The 16,371-nt window shown below is 40.1% G+C and overlaps 1 protein-coding gene across 3 annotated transcripts in view; it reads left to right on the top strand.

Moving 5' to 3' along the window:
- The window catches only part of LOC140468865 (RNA polymerase II elongation factor ELL), a 102,596-nt gene that overhangs the window by 59,312 nt on the left and 26,913 nt on the right, over positions 1-16,371 (top strand). For all 3 annotated transcript variants that reach the window (XR_011955854.1, XM_072564925.1, XM_072564926.1), the window contains exons 4-6: positions 5,014-5,177; positions 7,397-7,662; positions 12,166-12,293. Coding sequence is in view for 2 of the 3 variants with exons in the window: in XM_072564925.1 (XP_072421026.1) it covers positions 5,014-5,177; positions 7,397-7,662; positions 12,166-12,293 (558 nt within the window). In the remaining variant the exon portion in view is untranslated. The remainder of the gene's footprint in view (positions 1-5,013; positions 5,178-7,396; positions 7,663-12,165; positions 12,294-16,371) is intronic.

Genomic DNA, 16,371 nt, shown 5'->3' on the forward strand with positions numbered 1-16,371 from the left:
CTTTACGGTGCAGAGGAAGGTACCTGGGGGTCGGGGCAGTTGGTGGGGATAGTGGCACGAGCTAAGGATTGGCAAAAGGAACAGTGCTTGTGGAAGGCAGAGGCGGGATGGGGAGGGGAGGGAAAGATATTCTTGATTGGAAGGTCTAATTGAAGTTGGTACAAGTGTTTGAGGATGATGCTTTGGATATGGAGACTGGTGGGGTGGTATGTGAGGACAAGGGCGACCCTGTCTTTATTGCGTTTGTGGGGTGGGGCGGGGGTTTTAGAGCAGTGGAGCGGGGAATGGAGGTGGTGTGATGGAGTGCTGTCTGAGTGACAGAGGGACGGCGAGGCGGGAGGAAGCACGTTTTTCAAAATAAGTGAATGGTTGGGAGTGGAATGTCTCCTCGTCCAAGCAAGAACTCCATCCCCTTTCCCAAATTCTTCCACACTGGAAGAATTTGGGAAAGGGGGTGGAGTTCTTGCACAATACTTGGCAGGAAGAGGTGTAGTCCAGGTCGTTGTGGGAGTCTGGGTTTATAGTAAACGTCCATATGTACTGTCGCCTGAGATGGAAATTAAAAGGTCAAGAAAAGGGAGGGAGGTGTCAGAGAGATCAAGTGAGTTTAAGGGGAGGGTGGAAGTTGTGGGCTAAGTCGATGAACTGCTCCAGTTTAGCCTAGGTGCAGGATGCAGCACCAATGCAATCAACGATGTAACGGCAGAAGAGTTGGGACACCGTGCCTGTGTAGGTACTGAAGAGGGACTGTTCAATGTAGCTGATGGAGACAGGTGTAGCTTGAGCCAATCTGAGTGCCGTGGCCACCCTCTGGTTTTGGAGAAAATCGTAAGACATGCCATAAGACATCATCCCATTCTCCCCATTTAGAAAATAGTCCATTCCTGTACTCTTCCTACCAAAGTGCATGACCTCTTACCTTCCTACGTCGTACTTCATCTGCTATTTCTTTACCCACTCTCCTAACTTATCTACATCCTTGTGCAGCCTCCCATCTCCTCAATGCTACCTGTCTGCAAACTTAGCCAGAATGCCCTCCATTCCTTCATCCAGATTGTTAATGTGTAAAGTGAAAAGTTGTGGTCCCAGTATTGAGCCTAGCAGAACACCACTTGTTATTATTTACTATCCTGAGAAGAACCCTGTTATCCCCACTCTCTGCTTTCTGCCCGACATCCAAGCTTCTATCTATGCTAGCACCTTGCCTCTAATGCCATGGGCCCTTATCTTAGCAGTTTCCTGTATGACACCTTGTCTTGAAATCCAGATAGGTAACATCTGTTGGCTTTCCTTGATGTTTGTTACTTCCTCAAAGAATTCTAGGATATTTGTCCAGGATGACCTCCCCTTGATGAAACCATGTTGACTTTGCCCTGTGAAGGAAATCTCATCCTTCATGTGGATTCTAGGATCTTACCCATGACTGAGGTTAGGCTAATCAGTCAGTAATTTCCTGTCTTTTGCCTTACTTTCTTTTTAAACAGGTGTATCTCACTGACGATTTTCCAGTCCTGTGGGACCCTTCCTGTTTCTAGCAGTTTTAGATTAGATTGGAATAGTGTGGAAACAGGCCCTTCAGCCCAACAAGTCCACACCGACCCGCCGAAGCGCAACCCACCCAGACCCATTCCCCTACATTTACCCATTCACCTAACACTATGAGCAATTTAGCATGGCCAATTCACCTAACCTGCACATTGTTGGATTGCCGGAGGAAACCAGAGCACCCGGAGCAGTTCCTGAAAGATCACCACTAACACCTCTATTATCACTTTAGTTATCTCCCTTAGGATTCTGGGATGTATTCCATCTGGTCCAGGTGATTTATTCACCTTCCGGTCATTCAATTTTTCGAGCACCTTCTCTTTAGTGATGACTACCCTACTCAGCTCTGACCCCTCAATGCCTTGAATTTTTGGGATATTACTTGTGTCTTCTACCTTGAAGGCAGTTGCAAAGTAATTATTCAGTTCCTCAACCATTTCCTTGTTCCCCATCACTATCCCTACAGTGTCATTTTCCAGCAGCGCAATGTCCAGGTTTGGCGCTCTTTTTTTTCCCTTTATCTAAAGAAACTGTTATAGTCTTCCTTTATATTACTGCTAGCTTACCCTCATTTGTTCCTCTTGCCCCTTATTTAATTTTTTTTGTTGTCCTCTGTTAGTTTTTGTAAGCTTCCCAAACCTCTGGTTTCCTGCTCCCCTTCGCCACGTTATATGCTTTTGTGCTATCCTTGAATTCCCCAGTCAGCCATGGTTGCCTCATCCTCCCTGTACCATGCTTTTTATTTTCCTCACGATGAATCTTTGCTGTGTCTCCTGAGTTACTCACAGAAACTCCTGCCATTACTGTTCCGCCATCTTCCATGCTTAAGTTACATCTGTTTCTACCTTCTCCCCCTCAAATTGCACATATTGGATCAAGCTGAAATTGTTTTATGCAAAAGGATTTGTTTAATTTGTGTAAGGGTGCCATTAAATAAGCATTTACCATTTATGCTCCAGTATCTTTGCAATAATGGTGATGCTGTAAAAATGTTATCACTTGTAAGCAATCCATAGTCCCCTGAATCCAAAACCTGATCAATATTCCATGTTATCAAACCAAAGGCTGCAGTGCCATTCTCATTGACTGCAATCATCAGGAGACTGGAGAAGCAAAGAACTGAGCCCGTTGTTTCTGAACCACAGGCTTATGGGCCCTCGAGGTCTAGTCCTTCTAATTTGTATGTTCATAATTGCCATGAGTGGATGAAGCACTTCAACAAGATACAAAGAGAAAGATGTGATTCACAAATCTTAACTCCTTTATCAAACTACTTTTTGAAAACCAACAAGCCTTAATAGTGTTGAATTTCCATACACTTAATTGTAAGTTTTCATGTTTCCTGTGCAGCTACAATAAGACGTTCTAACTCTTATAGGCAATGCACTATCATGCAGGACCTGATCAGGTGTACCGTAGAGCTCTGTGGGAAGTTAGGGAAGTGATTGCTGGGCCACTTGCTGAGAGATTTGTGTCATCAAGTCAGGTGAGGTGCCAGAAGATGGAGGTTGGCTAATGTGGTACAACTATTCAAAAAGGTGGTCAGGAAAAGCCAGGAAACTATAGAATGGTGAGCCTGACAGCGGTGGTAGGCAGGTTGTTGGAGGGCATCTTGAGGGACAGGATTTGCATATATTTGGAAAGGCAAGGACTGATTTAGGGATCGTCAACATGGCTTTGTGCGTGGGAAATCATGTCCTTCAAAACACACAATCAAGTTTGAGAAAATAACAGAGGATTGATGAGGACAGAGTGGTAGATATGATATTTATGGACTTTAGTAAGGCATTTGACAAGGTTGCTTGTGGGAGACTGGTCAGCAAGGTTAGATCTCTCTGAATACAGGGAGAGCTAGCCATTTGGATACAGAACTGGCTCAAAGGGAAAGAAAGGATGGTGGCGAAGGGTTGTTTTTCCTGACTGGAGGCATATGACCAATGGAGTATCACAAGGATCGATGCTAGGTCCATTACTGTTAGTCATTTATATAAATGATTTGAATGTGAACATAGGTAAGGTTAGTACGTTTGCACATGACACCAACATTGAGATGTAGTGGAAAGAAAGAAAGTTACCTCAGATTACAACGGGATCTTGATCAAATGGACTGAGGAACGGCAGATGGAGTTTAATTTAGATAAATGTGAGGTGTTGCATTTTGGAAAAACAAATCAGAGCAGGATTTATACATTTAATGGTAAGGTCCTGGGAAGTGTTGCTGAACAAAGAGACCTTGGAGTGCAGGTTCATAGCTCCTTGAAAGTGTAGTCGCACGTAGATAGGGTAGTGAATAATCCATTTGGTACGCTTTCTTTTATTGGTCAGAGTATTGAGTACAGGAGTTGGGAGGTCATGTTGCGGCTGTACAGGACATTGGTTAGGCCACTGTTGGAATATTGCATGCAATTCTGGTCTCCTTCCTATCAGAACCATGTTGTGAAATTTGAAAGGGTTCAGAAAAGACTTACAAGGATGTTGCCAGGGTTGGAGGGTTTGAGCTATGGGGAGAGGCTGAACAGGCTGGGGCTGTTTTCCCTGGAGCATCCGACACTGAGGGGTGACCTTATAGAGGTTTACAGAATCATGAGGGGCGTGGATAGGATAAATAGACAAGGTCTTTTCCCTTGGGTGTGGGAGTCCAATACTAGAGGGTGTAGGTTTCGGGTGAGAGGGGAAAGATCGAAGAGAGACCTAAGGGACAGCATTTTGTTGGAGTGTGGTGTGTGCATGAAATGAGCTGCCAGAGGAAGTGGTGGAGGCTGGTACAATGACAACATTTAAAAGATATCTGGATGGGTATATGAATAGAAAGGGTTTGGAGGGATATGGGCCAAATACTGATAAATGGGACTAGATCAGGTTAAGCCATCTGGTTGGCATGGACGGGTTGGACCGAAGGGTATGTTTCTGCACTGTGTAACTGACTGACACGTTTCTAAATCCCATTCACCCCCACCCCACCTCCCCGTTGACGCCCTTACTAATCAATAACATGCATTGCAGTGCAAAAGATTGGAAGGGACAGGGAGCTGTGGGAAGCTGGCCCACTTGCACCAGCTCCTCAAAAATTGTCATTACCTATAGTCAAAATCTCCTGACGTTTGCCCTTGTACACACGCCCAATTTCTAACTAACTAACTAACAAACTTGAATGCCTCAACTGAACTTGCCCCCACCCACCCCATCTCCAGGCTGTACATTCCCACACCCTAAATTCTGTCTCTATCTTAAGGGACATACTTCAAGATAGGTCCCGTATAAAATTAAGGTGCAGTCACATTTCTTTGAGATATTTCTATATTCTGGTTTTGTGTGTGTGTGTGCATGTCTCAAATTATTATTTGAAAAATAGTTTAGAAATTACCTCCATTTTTTCTTTCTTACAGGAAGAACATAATAGTATATTTTGCATAAGTTCAAAGGAAATGTTTTTGAGTCTTCAATTTGTTTTGCTTTTATCTAAACCAGTTTCAAAAAGGATCATCTTGACTGCTTGGGAAGTATTCAGGATAAAATCACAGTTTGTGCCACTGATGACTCTTACCAGATGACTCGAGAACGTGTGTCACAAGTAGAAAAGGAGTCATGGAGTCGAACAACTATAGAAATTAAGCCAGGCTCATCATGTCAAGGTATAGAAACCACACGAATGAAATCACTGTGTAAATCCCTTCCTAAGGGCATTGAGTTGATCTACAGCAGGTGGACTTGTAGCAGTTCAAGAAGGCAGATCATCACCACCTTGTCAAGGGCAACTAAGCACAAGCAATAAAGGTTGGCCAGCCAACGATTCCCACCTCCTGTGAATAAATATAAAGAAACTGTTTAAGTTCTTAATTCAACAAAATGTGCCTGTTGTAACCACACATTCAGCTGGTCTAATAATTTGTTTCCAGTTGAAATGAACCCTTGTGATTTGTTGCAAACTGTTGGAAAACTAAATTGTGCCTGGTCACAAAATTTCAGTTGTGGCATGATTTTAGAAATATATATTTCTGTTGTGATCACAGATACATTTTTGATAAATATTTCCTATTTTGTTATCATTGTAGTACATTTGTAAATGTATGAATTTCCATATTATGAAATATTGTTAGTATCTTTCCAAATAAATTAGTCACTAAAATGTGTAGAATAAAAATGTACTAATCACACTTTATTTACTCAACCTGCACATCAGAGCTTCTGCATCCTTATTCTGGAAACTGAAGACCTGTGGCAAAGTAGTCGCTTAATAAGCTATATCCAAGTTACAGAATACAATAATGATAAAGTCATTGTTCTACTTTTTACTGTTTTTACTGCTTTGGCAGTGCTGTCCAGTTAATTTGCTGAGCAGTTGCTATATAAATTAACCTGTTTCTGTTGGTTAATGTGAGAGCTGGGCTGCTGGATTTAATTTTCTAACTAACTGTATCATACTTGGCATTTCCAAAGTATCAATTAATCGTGAGGTTTTGACCAAAGAATATTTTTCATGTACTTTGTGTACATGGCAACCTTAGTTTTACAGGAGGTAAGCTCAAAACGTTTAGAGCTGGAGGGTATTTGAGCCTGAAAAGAAAGAAGTGTTACTTTAATTACTTGGACTGCAATGAAAAAGGCAACTGTGAAACCAACCAAATACTTCTCAATGTGGGTAAAAATAACAAACAATAGTAATCTTAGTTGTTGTAGAAAGTACACCAAAGTAATTGTAGTGATGAGTTAGTATAAATGCTGATTTAGTTTTCATTTTCAAGAAGGGGCTGCTCAGTGGCTAGCACTGCTGCCTTAGTGCCAGGGACCTGGGTTCATTTCCACTCTTGGGCACCTGTTTATGTGAAATTTGCACATTCTCCCAGTACCTGCGTGAGTTTTCTCCTGGGGCTCTGGTTTCTGCCCCCAGTCTGAAGATGTGTAGATTAGGTGGATTGCTAAATTGCCTGTAGTGTCTAGGGAAGTGTAGATAGATAATCATTGGAAAAGCAGAATTACAGGATAGGGTAGGGGTGTGTCAGCATGGGCTGCTGTTTGAAGGGTTGGTGTGGACTCAGTGGGCTGAATGGCCTGTTTCCACACTGTAGGGATTTGAGTGAATGTTGTCTGGACTTTTGCATAACGTGGCTCAGTGGTTAGCACTGCTGCCTCACAGCACCAGGGTCACTTCCAGCCTCGGGCGACTGGCTGTGTGGAGTTTGCACATTCTCCCTGTGTCTGCGTGGGTTTCCTCCGGGTACTCTGGTTTCCTCCCACGTTCCAAAGATGTACAGGTTAGGTGAATTGGCCATGCTAAATTGCCCATAATGTTAGGTGCATTAGTCAGAGGGAAATGGGTTTGGGTGGGTTACTCTTCGGAGGGTTGGTGTGGACTTGTTGGGCTGAAGGGCCTGTTTCCACACTGTAGGGAATCTAATCTAAGAGTAGAAGTTGGGCTCACTGATCTATTGCTCCAGGACTAGCAATGGAACAAAATTTTTGTAAAATGTACTAGAGCTGTAATTATAGGCTGATTGTCCTTGGCAGCAGCGTATGGTTAAGAATATTGAATAGAGGATTAAGTTGAAAAGTTTATTTACTAAACTTCAGCTCCTTTTTATAAAGAGTTGATAACTATTTCAATTAACTATTTCAGCAATATCTCCGCTTTCTAATCATGTCCATTCTAACCTTGTCTATTCAGTGTAACCCAAAACAAACGCACCTGTTGCTCTTGTAAAGATTGACCCTATGATATTTGGCCTAAAATGTTGGTTTTTACTTACAGTATACAGAATAGATTTTATATGATAATACTTAAGGTAAATGAGTCAATTCAATAACAATTTTTCAGGTATATTTACAGCTTTTAAAATCCAGTTTTGTTTTCTAGGTGTTCGAAAGCCGGTCCATTTTCGAAAGCAAACTGCAAGCCCTGCTGGTGATGGCATTCCACTTCGAAAACACTCTCCTACCATGAATTCAAGCTTTGGTGTGAAGAAAACCTATGCTAGTACAGTTACCCAAAGACCTCTTAAAGATCGTGTCATCCATCTTTTAGCTTTGAAACCCTATAAAAAGCCTGAGCTGCTTCTATGGTTGGAAAAAGAGAAAGCAAATCCAAAGGACAAAACTGAACTGTCTTCTGTATTGGAGCAGGTGAGAAAAACAAAATAGAACTTGAATTTCTGTGGTGCCTTTCCTGGCTTTAAGATGAATAACTTTTGTGTAGCAGTATTCTGTTTGTCACTGTGTATGCCATTACTGAATTTATTTCATAAGATTGTCACAAATCTGAATGTTCTTCTCAATTTCCTTATACACTTCAGTCTTCGCTAATTTTGTGGAAAAGATTGCTTTGATCAACCTTGTATGCAACATTATTTTAAAATGTCATACAACCTTTTGACCTTTTACAATTGTTTAGTAAATTCAATCTTTGAAACCCTTCAGTTTATAAAACGTATAGTTAACATTAAATATTTAAAATACACTGTTACTAACTCTTATTGCTGGACCAATTAGCATGTTCTTCCGATGCTGTGCTTACATAGTTCTTTTAGATGCTTTACAGTGTTACAAAGCTGCTTGTGTCACCTCTTGAGAGAATGGGGCAGGTGCTCTGGTGAAACTGAGTAAGGGTTTAGTTGAAATCTATTTTCAGAAGTTAGACGTGCTGACATGCTATTAAGAAGCCTTAAGTGAAAAAAAAATATGTTGCTAATTGGTAGATCATATAATTAATTAACACAAATTAATTTCAATGGGAATATAACCTGGAGGAAGAAACTCCTTGCCAGTCGGAATATTTCAGTAACATTCAGTACTTCGCTGCAAATGTCATATGTTACCTGATAAGAGTCACTATGGACACACTTTTTGCTATGCCACTTTTTTTAACAGATCTCTGCCAATTGTTTCTCGTCAATCTGTTCCAAATCCGATTCAGATTCTGTTTTGTTGACATCTTCACAGTAAGAATGTTTGTGCATGTAAAATAACACTCCATGTCCCAACTGTAGTGCCTACTTAAAGAAATATTACTTACCTTGCTTGATCTGAATTAAAATCATCAAAATTTGATGTAGTCCTCTCCTGTGCCGATTCCTTTCTCATGTTTCTTAATGTTACAGTTTATTAGCATTTTTGTAATCGTGGTAATCCCAAAACGTATCTGATTTTCACAAAAGGCAAAGTGCCTTGGGCCATCTAAATATTTGAAAAAGGCTATTGATATTGTCACCTCTATTACTCCCCCTCTACTCTCTATTCAATAGTTCAATTGGCCAATTGCTCATTTCTGTCAGTGATATGTTTCTGTTGTCCAAGATTGATATTAACTTCAAGTTTTTGAACTTCCATTACTGTTCCAATTCAACAATTCCAACTGATTCCTTGTGTAGTTTTAGAAAAATTCCTTTTCTCAGTCTGTGAAAACCCCATTGACACTCAACCCGTTCACAAACCTGCTCCCTGATGTGAACCCTTTCTTAGATTTTTAGCTTCAGTCAATGGATTTATTGCTACTGTCAAAGCAGTGAATTCTTTCTGTTGGCAGCCCTGCTCAAGGAAATCGATTTGATGTCTCAGCTGTGGGCTGGACCCACTGCTTTAAGAACTGTCCCCGTTCTGGGGAAACCCTTCTACCAGAACGAGTGGCAGGCTCTGCTTACTGCCAAAACATTGCTTTTCAGCACTGAATTCAGATCTTAACGTTGACAGTTCATCACTGTGCCTTGTCTCCAAATCAGCTCTGCAAGCCCCAGTGTCAGTTGCTAATTCCTGCCTCCTTTTTTCTTCTCTCCTTGTTTCCAAGATTGTCCCTTTCACTGCAAGAAGTACCTTTATTGTTATTTGCTTATATTTAAAGAGGAAAAAAAACTGCCACCAGTCATGTTAAAAGATTGATTCGTGTAGAGTATAAGTTACTGAGGAAGATGCTTTATAAAGTCATAGAGAACAGAAACAGCCTTCGGTCCAATTCATCTGCGCTGGCCATGTATCCTGCAGAATAACAGACATGTCATAAGTGTATGCACCCTATTCAACAACTAAAATCAATAGATATTTGTTTTGAGTGATTATTGGAGATGATTTCAGTCAGATTTATCTTTGTACAAGTCGTTCTTTGTTATCAGGTCCTGCGACTGTGCATATTGTCTTTTTATATGTTGCATTGAGTGTATTGGTCACATTCAAGCAGTGTTTTGCTTGCATAGTCAGCATTACATTAGCATCAGATTGACCTTAGTACATCCTCAGAATAACAAAATTATTCAGAACACTGAGAACCTATCCTTAATAAAAAAAAATTGAAAAGTTTTGAGACAAATAATATAAATAGTTTGCTTCTAATTAGTGTCCACCTATCAGATATCCAATCACTATTTCCATGTCACAGAAAGGTAATAGAATATGCAGGACATTTGTATAAAAGCCTAATATTTTAAAAAAGCGTATTATCCCATTAGTGTGATTGATATACTTGGTTGGTTTGTTTTTGCACAAGGATATATACCAAAGTACTACTTAATTGTTTTTTAAGTCTGAAAGCACAATTGCATACTACAGTATTTGCAGTAATTTGAAATTGCTTAAATTGAATCATTTGAACAACTGAACACGTTAAGGAACGAGCCGAATAAGCTGTATTGTTTGTGTTCTGGTGGAACCCATTTCTCATGCAGATTTTGCTAATATGAAGTTGTTTATTATAGAGCATCTGCTAACTGTAAAATGACAATTATGCCATATGGAGTGTCTAAATTCAAATACATAGTAAACAGTTTGTACAAAGCATGCACTTCTAACTACAAGATTTACTTCCTGCTACACAGCTTGTGTCAACATTTGGCGTTGATAATCCTAGTTAAAAATTTAAAATCTACATCTGTTTGTATTATAATTCGAATAGCATTCTAAGCACTTAATGATTTTTGTGCCCTGATTTGTTATCAGTGTTGTTAGAAAAATTTGCTTCGGTACTATTTTTTCACGAAAGTTGATGTCTATTGTCAGACTAGGGTATTTTTAAAAATTTGATAAAAGATATTACATAATGGTACGGAAGAACAATTTAGATTTATATAATGCATCTTGGGACGTTAGAAAATGTTTTACAGCTGTTTAATTACTTTGGAATATAGTCTGTGTTTTGTAGGCAAATACCATAGTTGATTTGTGCAGAATGCCACAAACAACCATGAGATAAATGGCCAGTTAATAGGTAGTTGAAAGAGCAGAAAATACATAACATTGAAGCATAAAAGCAATCAAGATGTAGCATAATTGGCTGATAATGCATTGTAGCCCCCTTTATTTTGAAAATCTGTTTTTAACTCTTTTTACAATGTTTAAAATCAACCAAATGCAGTAATTACTACGTAAGCTTGTGCTCTCAAGTCATTTATCGCATGCTTTAGGGTATTAGTGAGTAATAACTTGATAGCTTGCTTTCAGATTAAGACCTGCTATGGAAGTGTTTCAGCTAGTCTAAATAATGTAGTACGTTCCATTATAAAGCCTTAAGTGTGCGTGATCAACCCGATGCAATGTAGCTGAATTTTAGCTGAACTATGGCAGTAAAATTTACTCTTTTTAAATATTGCATTTAAAAATTAGTGATTACTATGTCTTATCAGAACTTTGGACTGTGCTGACAATGTGTCACTGGTTGAGTCAAGCAATCTTGCGAAGTGTACCATAAAACTCTTTAACTTTCTTTTAAATGTTTAAGTTGTGCTAAAATTTGTTGACTCTTAAATGGATGTTGTGTCAAGTTGACCATGAGTGCTAAGGGTTTACAATGGGTTATGGAGTATATTACATCTGACAGCTGAAATTCTGGCTTCTGTAGCAAGATATGAGCAAGCCACGCTAAGCTGTCATAGATTTTGTTTTTTCTTTTTATCTGATCAAAGATGTCATTGCACACTTCTGGAGCAGGTAGGACTAGGTTTCCTGACTCAGAAATAGTGGCATTTGAATTGCACCACCAGACGTTTTTAAAAATTATTCATTGCTGACACCTGGATTTGAACCAGAGATATTTCATTTCCAGCCTGAGGGTCTTCCAACAAAGTTATTTCAATGGTGTGGTCAGGCGTGCAGACGGTTACTGTGTTCCTGAATTAGCACTTCATGTCCTAAATAACAATGTAAAAAGTAACTCTTGACCTTGGTATTTGATGTTTTGTGACCTTAAATGTATACCCATAACTGACTCAAATAAATCACATTGCTCATATATAGAAATATCCAAATTCAATGATCAGGACTGCAGAATGAGTAGTTTGCTGCAGTACGTTTTTACTTTGGAAAAATTGATTTCAGCATGAAGTAAGTTTTATTCCAATGTTGCAATTACTTTATATAGCATGGGAATTTTTTTTGTGTTTGAAGAATGTGCTAGTTTATTTTTAATAAAATAAAATTGAAACACAACTGTTGTAACACCTATTCTGTTGGAACTGACAATATAGTACCCTGGAAGTTCACTATGTAGCAGTAAAAAAAAATCTATTTTGCATGACTTTTTTTCTGCAATCATCCATGCGTGCACAGACTTTCAAATAAGATGACGTTAAAGTGTCAAATCCTGGTTTGGTACCAACTTGTTATTTGGTTACTTAGTTCTGACCATGCAGTATTTTCTCCGTCCAGGTAGCAAAGGTGAACGTGAAGGACAACAACAGCTATACGTTAAAAGATGAGCTCTACAAAGAAATCCAACAGGATTGGCCTGGTTATAGTGATGAAGAAAAACAATTGATTCGAAGACAGCTAATAAGGTAGACATTTGTAATTATTACATAAATCTGCATAGCTATGCTTTTCTCATATCTCTGATTGCAAATTATTGAAAGATTTTTCGGGGGAAAGGGAGAAGCACTGTCAATTTAGGCAAGGTTTTCAGACTTCACTTTCACCCCTCACCTAGACCAAGAGTCTGGGATTTATAAGCAAGTGCCGATCTGGATATATTCCAACAGCAATTAGGCTGTAGTTAATCTCCAAATATATCTGTTTAAAATGCACCAGTGTAGGCCTGAGCAGTGAAGTGGTTTATATAGATGTATATGGAGAGATGAATTAGAGGCATTGGCCAGACTAGCCAGTTCCACCTTCACAAACAGATGTCATATCCAGACTACGCTTGGGTAATCTGGGAACTCAATGACTATATCTCCCATTAAATTGTTTACTCTAACTGATACAAAATGCTCATTTACAATATTATATCAGTCATTTTAACTCCGTGTTCTACACTGCTGTGGTGAAGCTGTGTTTAAACTGCTCTGTGTCGTGATGTCAACAAGCTCATTATCATTGTACTTTATTTCAGCTATTTTATCAAACAGATTTGTCACATCCGTGTATGATTCATATTGACAAAATAGCAATGAACAGCAATTAATCAGGTTAAAAAATAACATCATAAAGAAAAGCTCAAAATTCATTCAAATGTCTAAACTAACAGTGAGCAGTCAGAAAACACTGTCATTACCAAGGAAAATAGCAATCTCACTGCAAATTATTTTCAACAGTACATTTGCCTTCCATCTCCAGTTTTGTCACAGATTCTCACCCGCAATGCACTTTATAAGCCTTAAACCTACAAAATTCATGTAATTATTAATTACATGATAGTATTTTGTTCAGTGAATACCCTGAATTCTGACTTCAGGTTAAGCATCACCACCTCACATGCTCTCGCATGTGCACTTACGCTCACTCCCTCTCCACCTCCCATTCACTTGCTCCCATTCTCTCTCCCTCATGCACACTCGTGCTCTATCTCTCCCACACGCTGGCTGTTTTTCAATCCGATTGAATCAATACTGTAGGTACTTTTCCGAGCTGCATAGTGCCAGATAGCTGACTGAGATAACCAGCTTCACCATTTTGATGGTATACCTTACAAAGTAACAACACAACTGATGAAACTGCACAAATATAATACATAGATCTGCCTTAATCATTGAAATCTAAATGCCTTTGTTTTGGTCAATTGACAAACTACAAGTTAGGGAATGCATGAAACTGAAACTGTCTGGATTTTAAGCCAATTTAAATTGGGTTAAATTAATATGTCAAGCAATAATACTTCCTTTTGAAGATCCAGATTCACTCTGGAAGGTTTTCTGTCTTTTGTCCTTCTCTAATATTGGTACAATAATCAAATGTATTGTTGAAGTACTGTAAATTTCTTACTTTATTTCCTTAAATTTTTTAATTAATATCTTTTTGATCGCCAGAAATTTAGTATACTGAGTTGGGAAAGAAACTTGTAATACTTCTGCTACTAGTTCTAGTACTACTAGTTTTAGGGCCAGCTGTATAACTGTCTTTCTTGTTGTCCAACATCCGCAATAAAAACACCGGAAAACCAGAAACTATGCCAAAATATGAGTCATCAAGAATATGAAGTTATAGTTCACATGTTTTTGTCTGTCTGCTGTTTTTGCAGATGAAAGCCTTTTATATCTATCAGTGGGCTCTGTGGTTGAATTACAGTCCATAAAATCTCCTGCCTGGGACTTTCCAGTATCCATGGTTAGCAAACTGTGCTTTATTTATCGTAAAAGTCCCCTTTACCAGAAAACCTGCAATGCTTTATACCCGGAAGACATTTCTGTAGTAATTTGTGTTTGTCTGGATCTGGCGAGAATACTGAAGTCTGTCTGCTTTCTTAGATCTCAGGAAATTCAGTAGAGATGTGTTGTTGGAATAATGCAGTGAACACCCAAAATTGTTATTGAACATGTGTGAAGAGTCATAGAGATGTACAACATGGAAACAGACCCTCCGGTCCAACCCATCCATGCCGACCAGATATCCCAACCCAATCTAGTCTAACCTGCCAGCACCCAGCCCATATCCCTCCAAACCCTTCCTATTCATATACACATCCAAATGCCTCTCAAATGTTGCAATTGTACCAGCCTCCACCACTTCCTGTGGCAGCTCATTCCGTGCACGTTCCACCCTCTGTGTGAAAATGTTGCCCCTTAGGTCTCTTTTATATCTTTCCCCTCTCACCCTAAACCTATGCCCTCTCGTTCTGGACTGCCTGACCCCAGGGAAAAGACTTTGCCTATTTACCCTATCCATGCCCCTCATAATTTGTAAACCTCCATAAGGTCACCCCTCAGCCTCCGATGCTCCAGGGAAAACAGCCCCAGCCTGTTCAGCCTCTCCCTATAACTCAAATCCTCCAACCCTGACAACATCCTTGTAAATCTTTTCTGAACCCTTTCAAGTTTCACAACATCTTTCTGATAGGAAGGAGACCAGAATTGCACGCAATAGTCCAACAATGGCCTAACCAATGTCCTGTACAGCTGCAACATGACCTCCCAACTCCTGTACTCAATGCTAGAAAATTGTTTCTGTTAGGCGAGGAGACTAGGACCCGTGGACACAGCCTTAGAATTAGAGGGGGTCATTTCAGAACGGAAATGCGGAGACATTTCTTCAGCCAGAGAGTGGTGGGCCTGTGGAATTCATTGCCACGGAGTGCAGTGGAAGCCGGGACGCTAAATGTCTTCAAGGCCGAGATTGATAGGTTCTTGTTGTCTAGAGGAATTAAGGGCTACGGGGAGAATGCTGGCAAGTGGAACTGAAATGCGCATCAGCCATGATTGAATGGCGGAGTGGACTCGATGGGCCGAATGGCCTTACTTCCACTCCTATGTCTTATGGTCTTATGGTCAATAAAGGAAAGCGTACCAAACGCCACCTTCGCTATCCTATCTACCTGCGACTCCACTTTCAAGGGCCTATGAATCTGCACTCCAAGGTCTCTTTGTTCAGCAACACTCCCTAGACCTTACCATTAAGTGTATGAGTCCTGCTAAGATTTGCTTTCCCAAAATGCAGCACCTCGCATTTATCTGAATTAAACTCCATCTGGCACTTCTCAGCCCAGTGGCCCATCTGGTCAAAATCCCATTATAATCTGAGGTAACCTCCTTTGCTGTCCACTACACCTCCCAATTTTGGTGTCATCTGCAAACTTACTAACTGTACCTTTTATGCTCGCATCCAAATCATTTGTATAAATGATGAAAAGTAGTGGACTCCGCACTGATCATTGTGGCACTCCACTCGTCCCAGGCCTCCAGTCTGGAAAAACAACCCTCCACTACCACCCTCTGTCTTCTGCCTCTGAGCCAGTTCTGTATCTAAATGGCTAGTTTTCCCTGTATTCCATGAGATCGAACCTTGCTAATCAGCTTCCCATGGGGAACCTTGTTGCACACCTAACTGAAGTCCATATAGATCACATCTTCCGCTGTGCCCTCATCAATCTTCTTTCCCACGCGCAAAGCCATGTTGACTGTTCCTAATCAGTCCTTGCCTTTCCAAATACATGTACATCCTGTACCTCAGGATTCCCTCCAATAACTTGCGCACCACTGAGATCAGGCTCACTGGTCTATAGTTCCCAGGCTTGTCCTTACCACCTTTCTTAAACGGTGGCACATGTTTTCCGGCGTCCAGTCTTCCGGCACCTCATGTGACTATCGATGATACAAATATTTCAGCAAAAGGCCCAGCAATCACTTCTCTAGCTTCCCACCTGATCAGGTCCTGGGGATTTATCCACCTAACCTTCAAAGTAGTGCACCCTATCTGGACTTCCTCAAATTCTCTATAAATTCTTAACAATGTTTATTGGAATGTGTCAATTTATTTAGCCAGTAAAAACCCAAATGCAGACATTTACAATTCAACGATGGAGTAAATCTATGTATCCTCACAGTAGTTGTTTTAGTTGTCCTGTTGCTTTATAAGACATTCCACCGAAACAAGCAATTAGTGTACATTTCCCACAGTCACACTCCCAGATTCACCTTTTGTTTA

The sequence above is a fragment of the Chiloscyllium punctatum genome, chromosome 48, assembly GCF_047496795.1.
Source record: "Chiloscyllium punctatum isolate Juve2018m chromosome 48, sChiPun1.3, whole genome shotgun sequence".
Classification (NCBI taxonomy): Eukaryota; Metazoa; Chordata; class Chondrichthyes; order Orectolobiformes; family Hemiscylliidae; genus Chiloscyllium; species Chiloscyllium punctatum.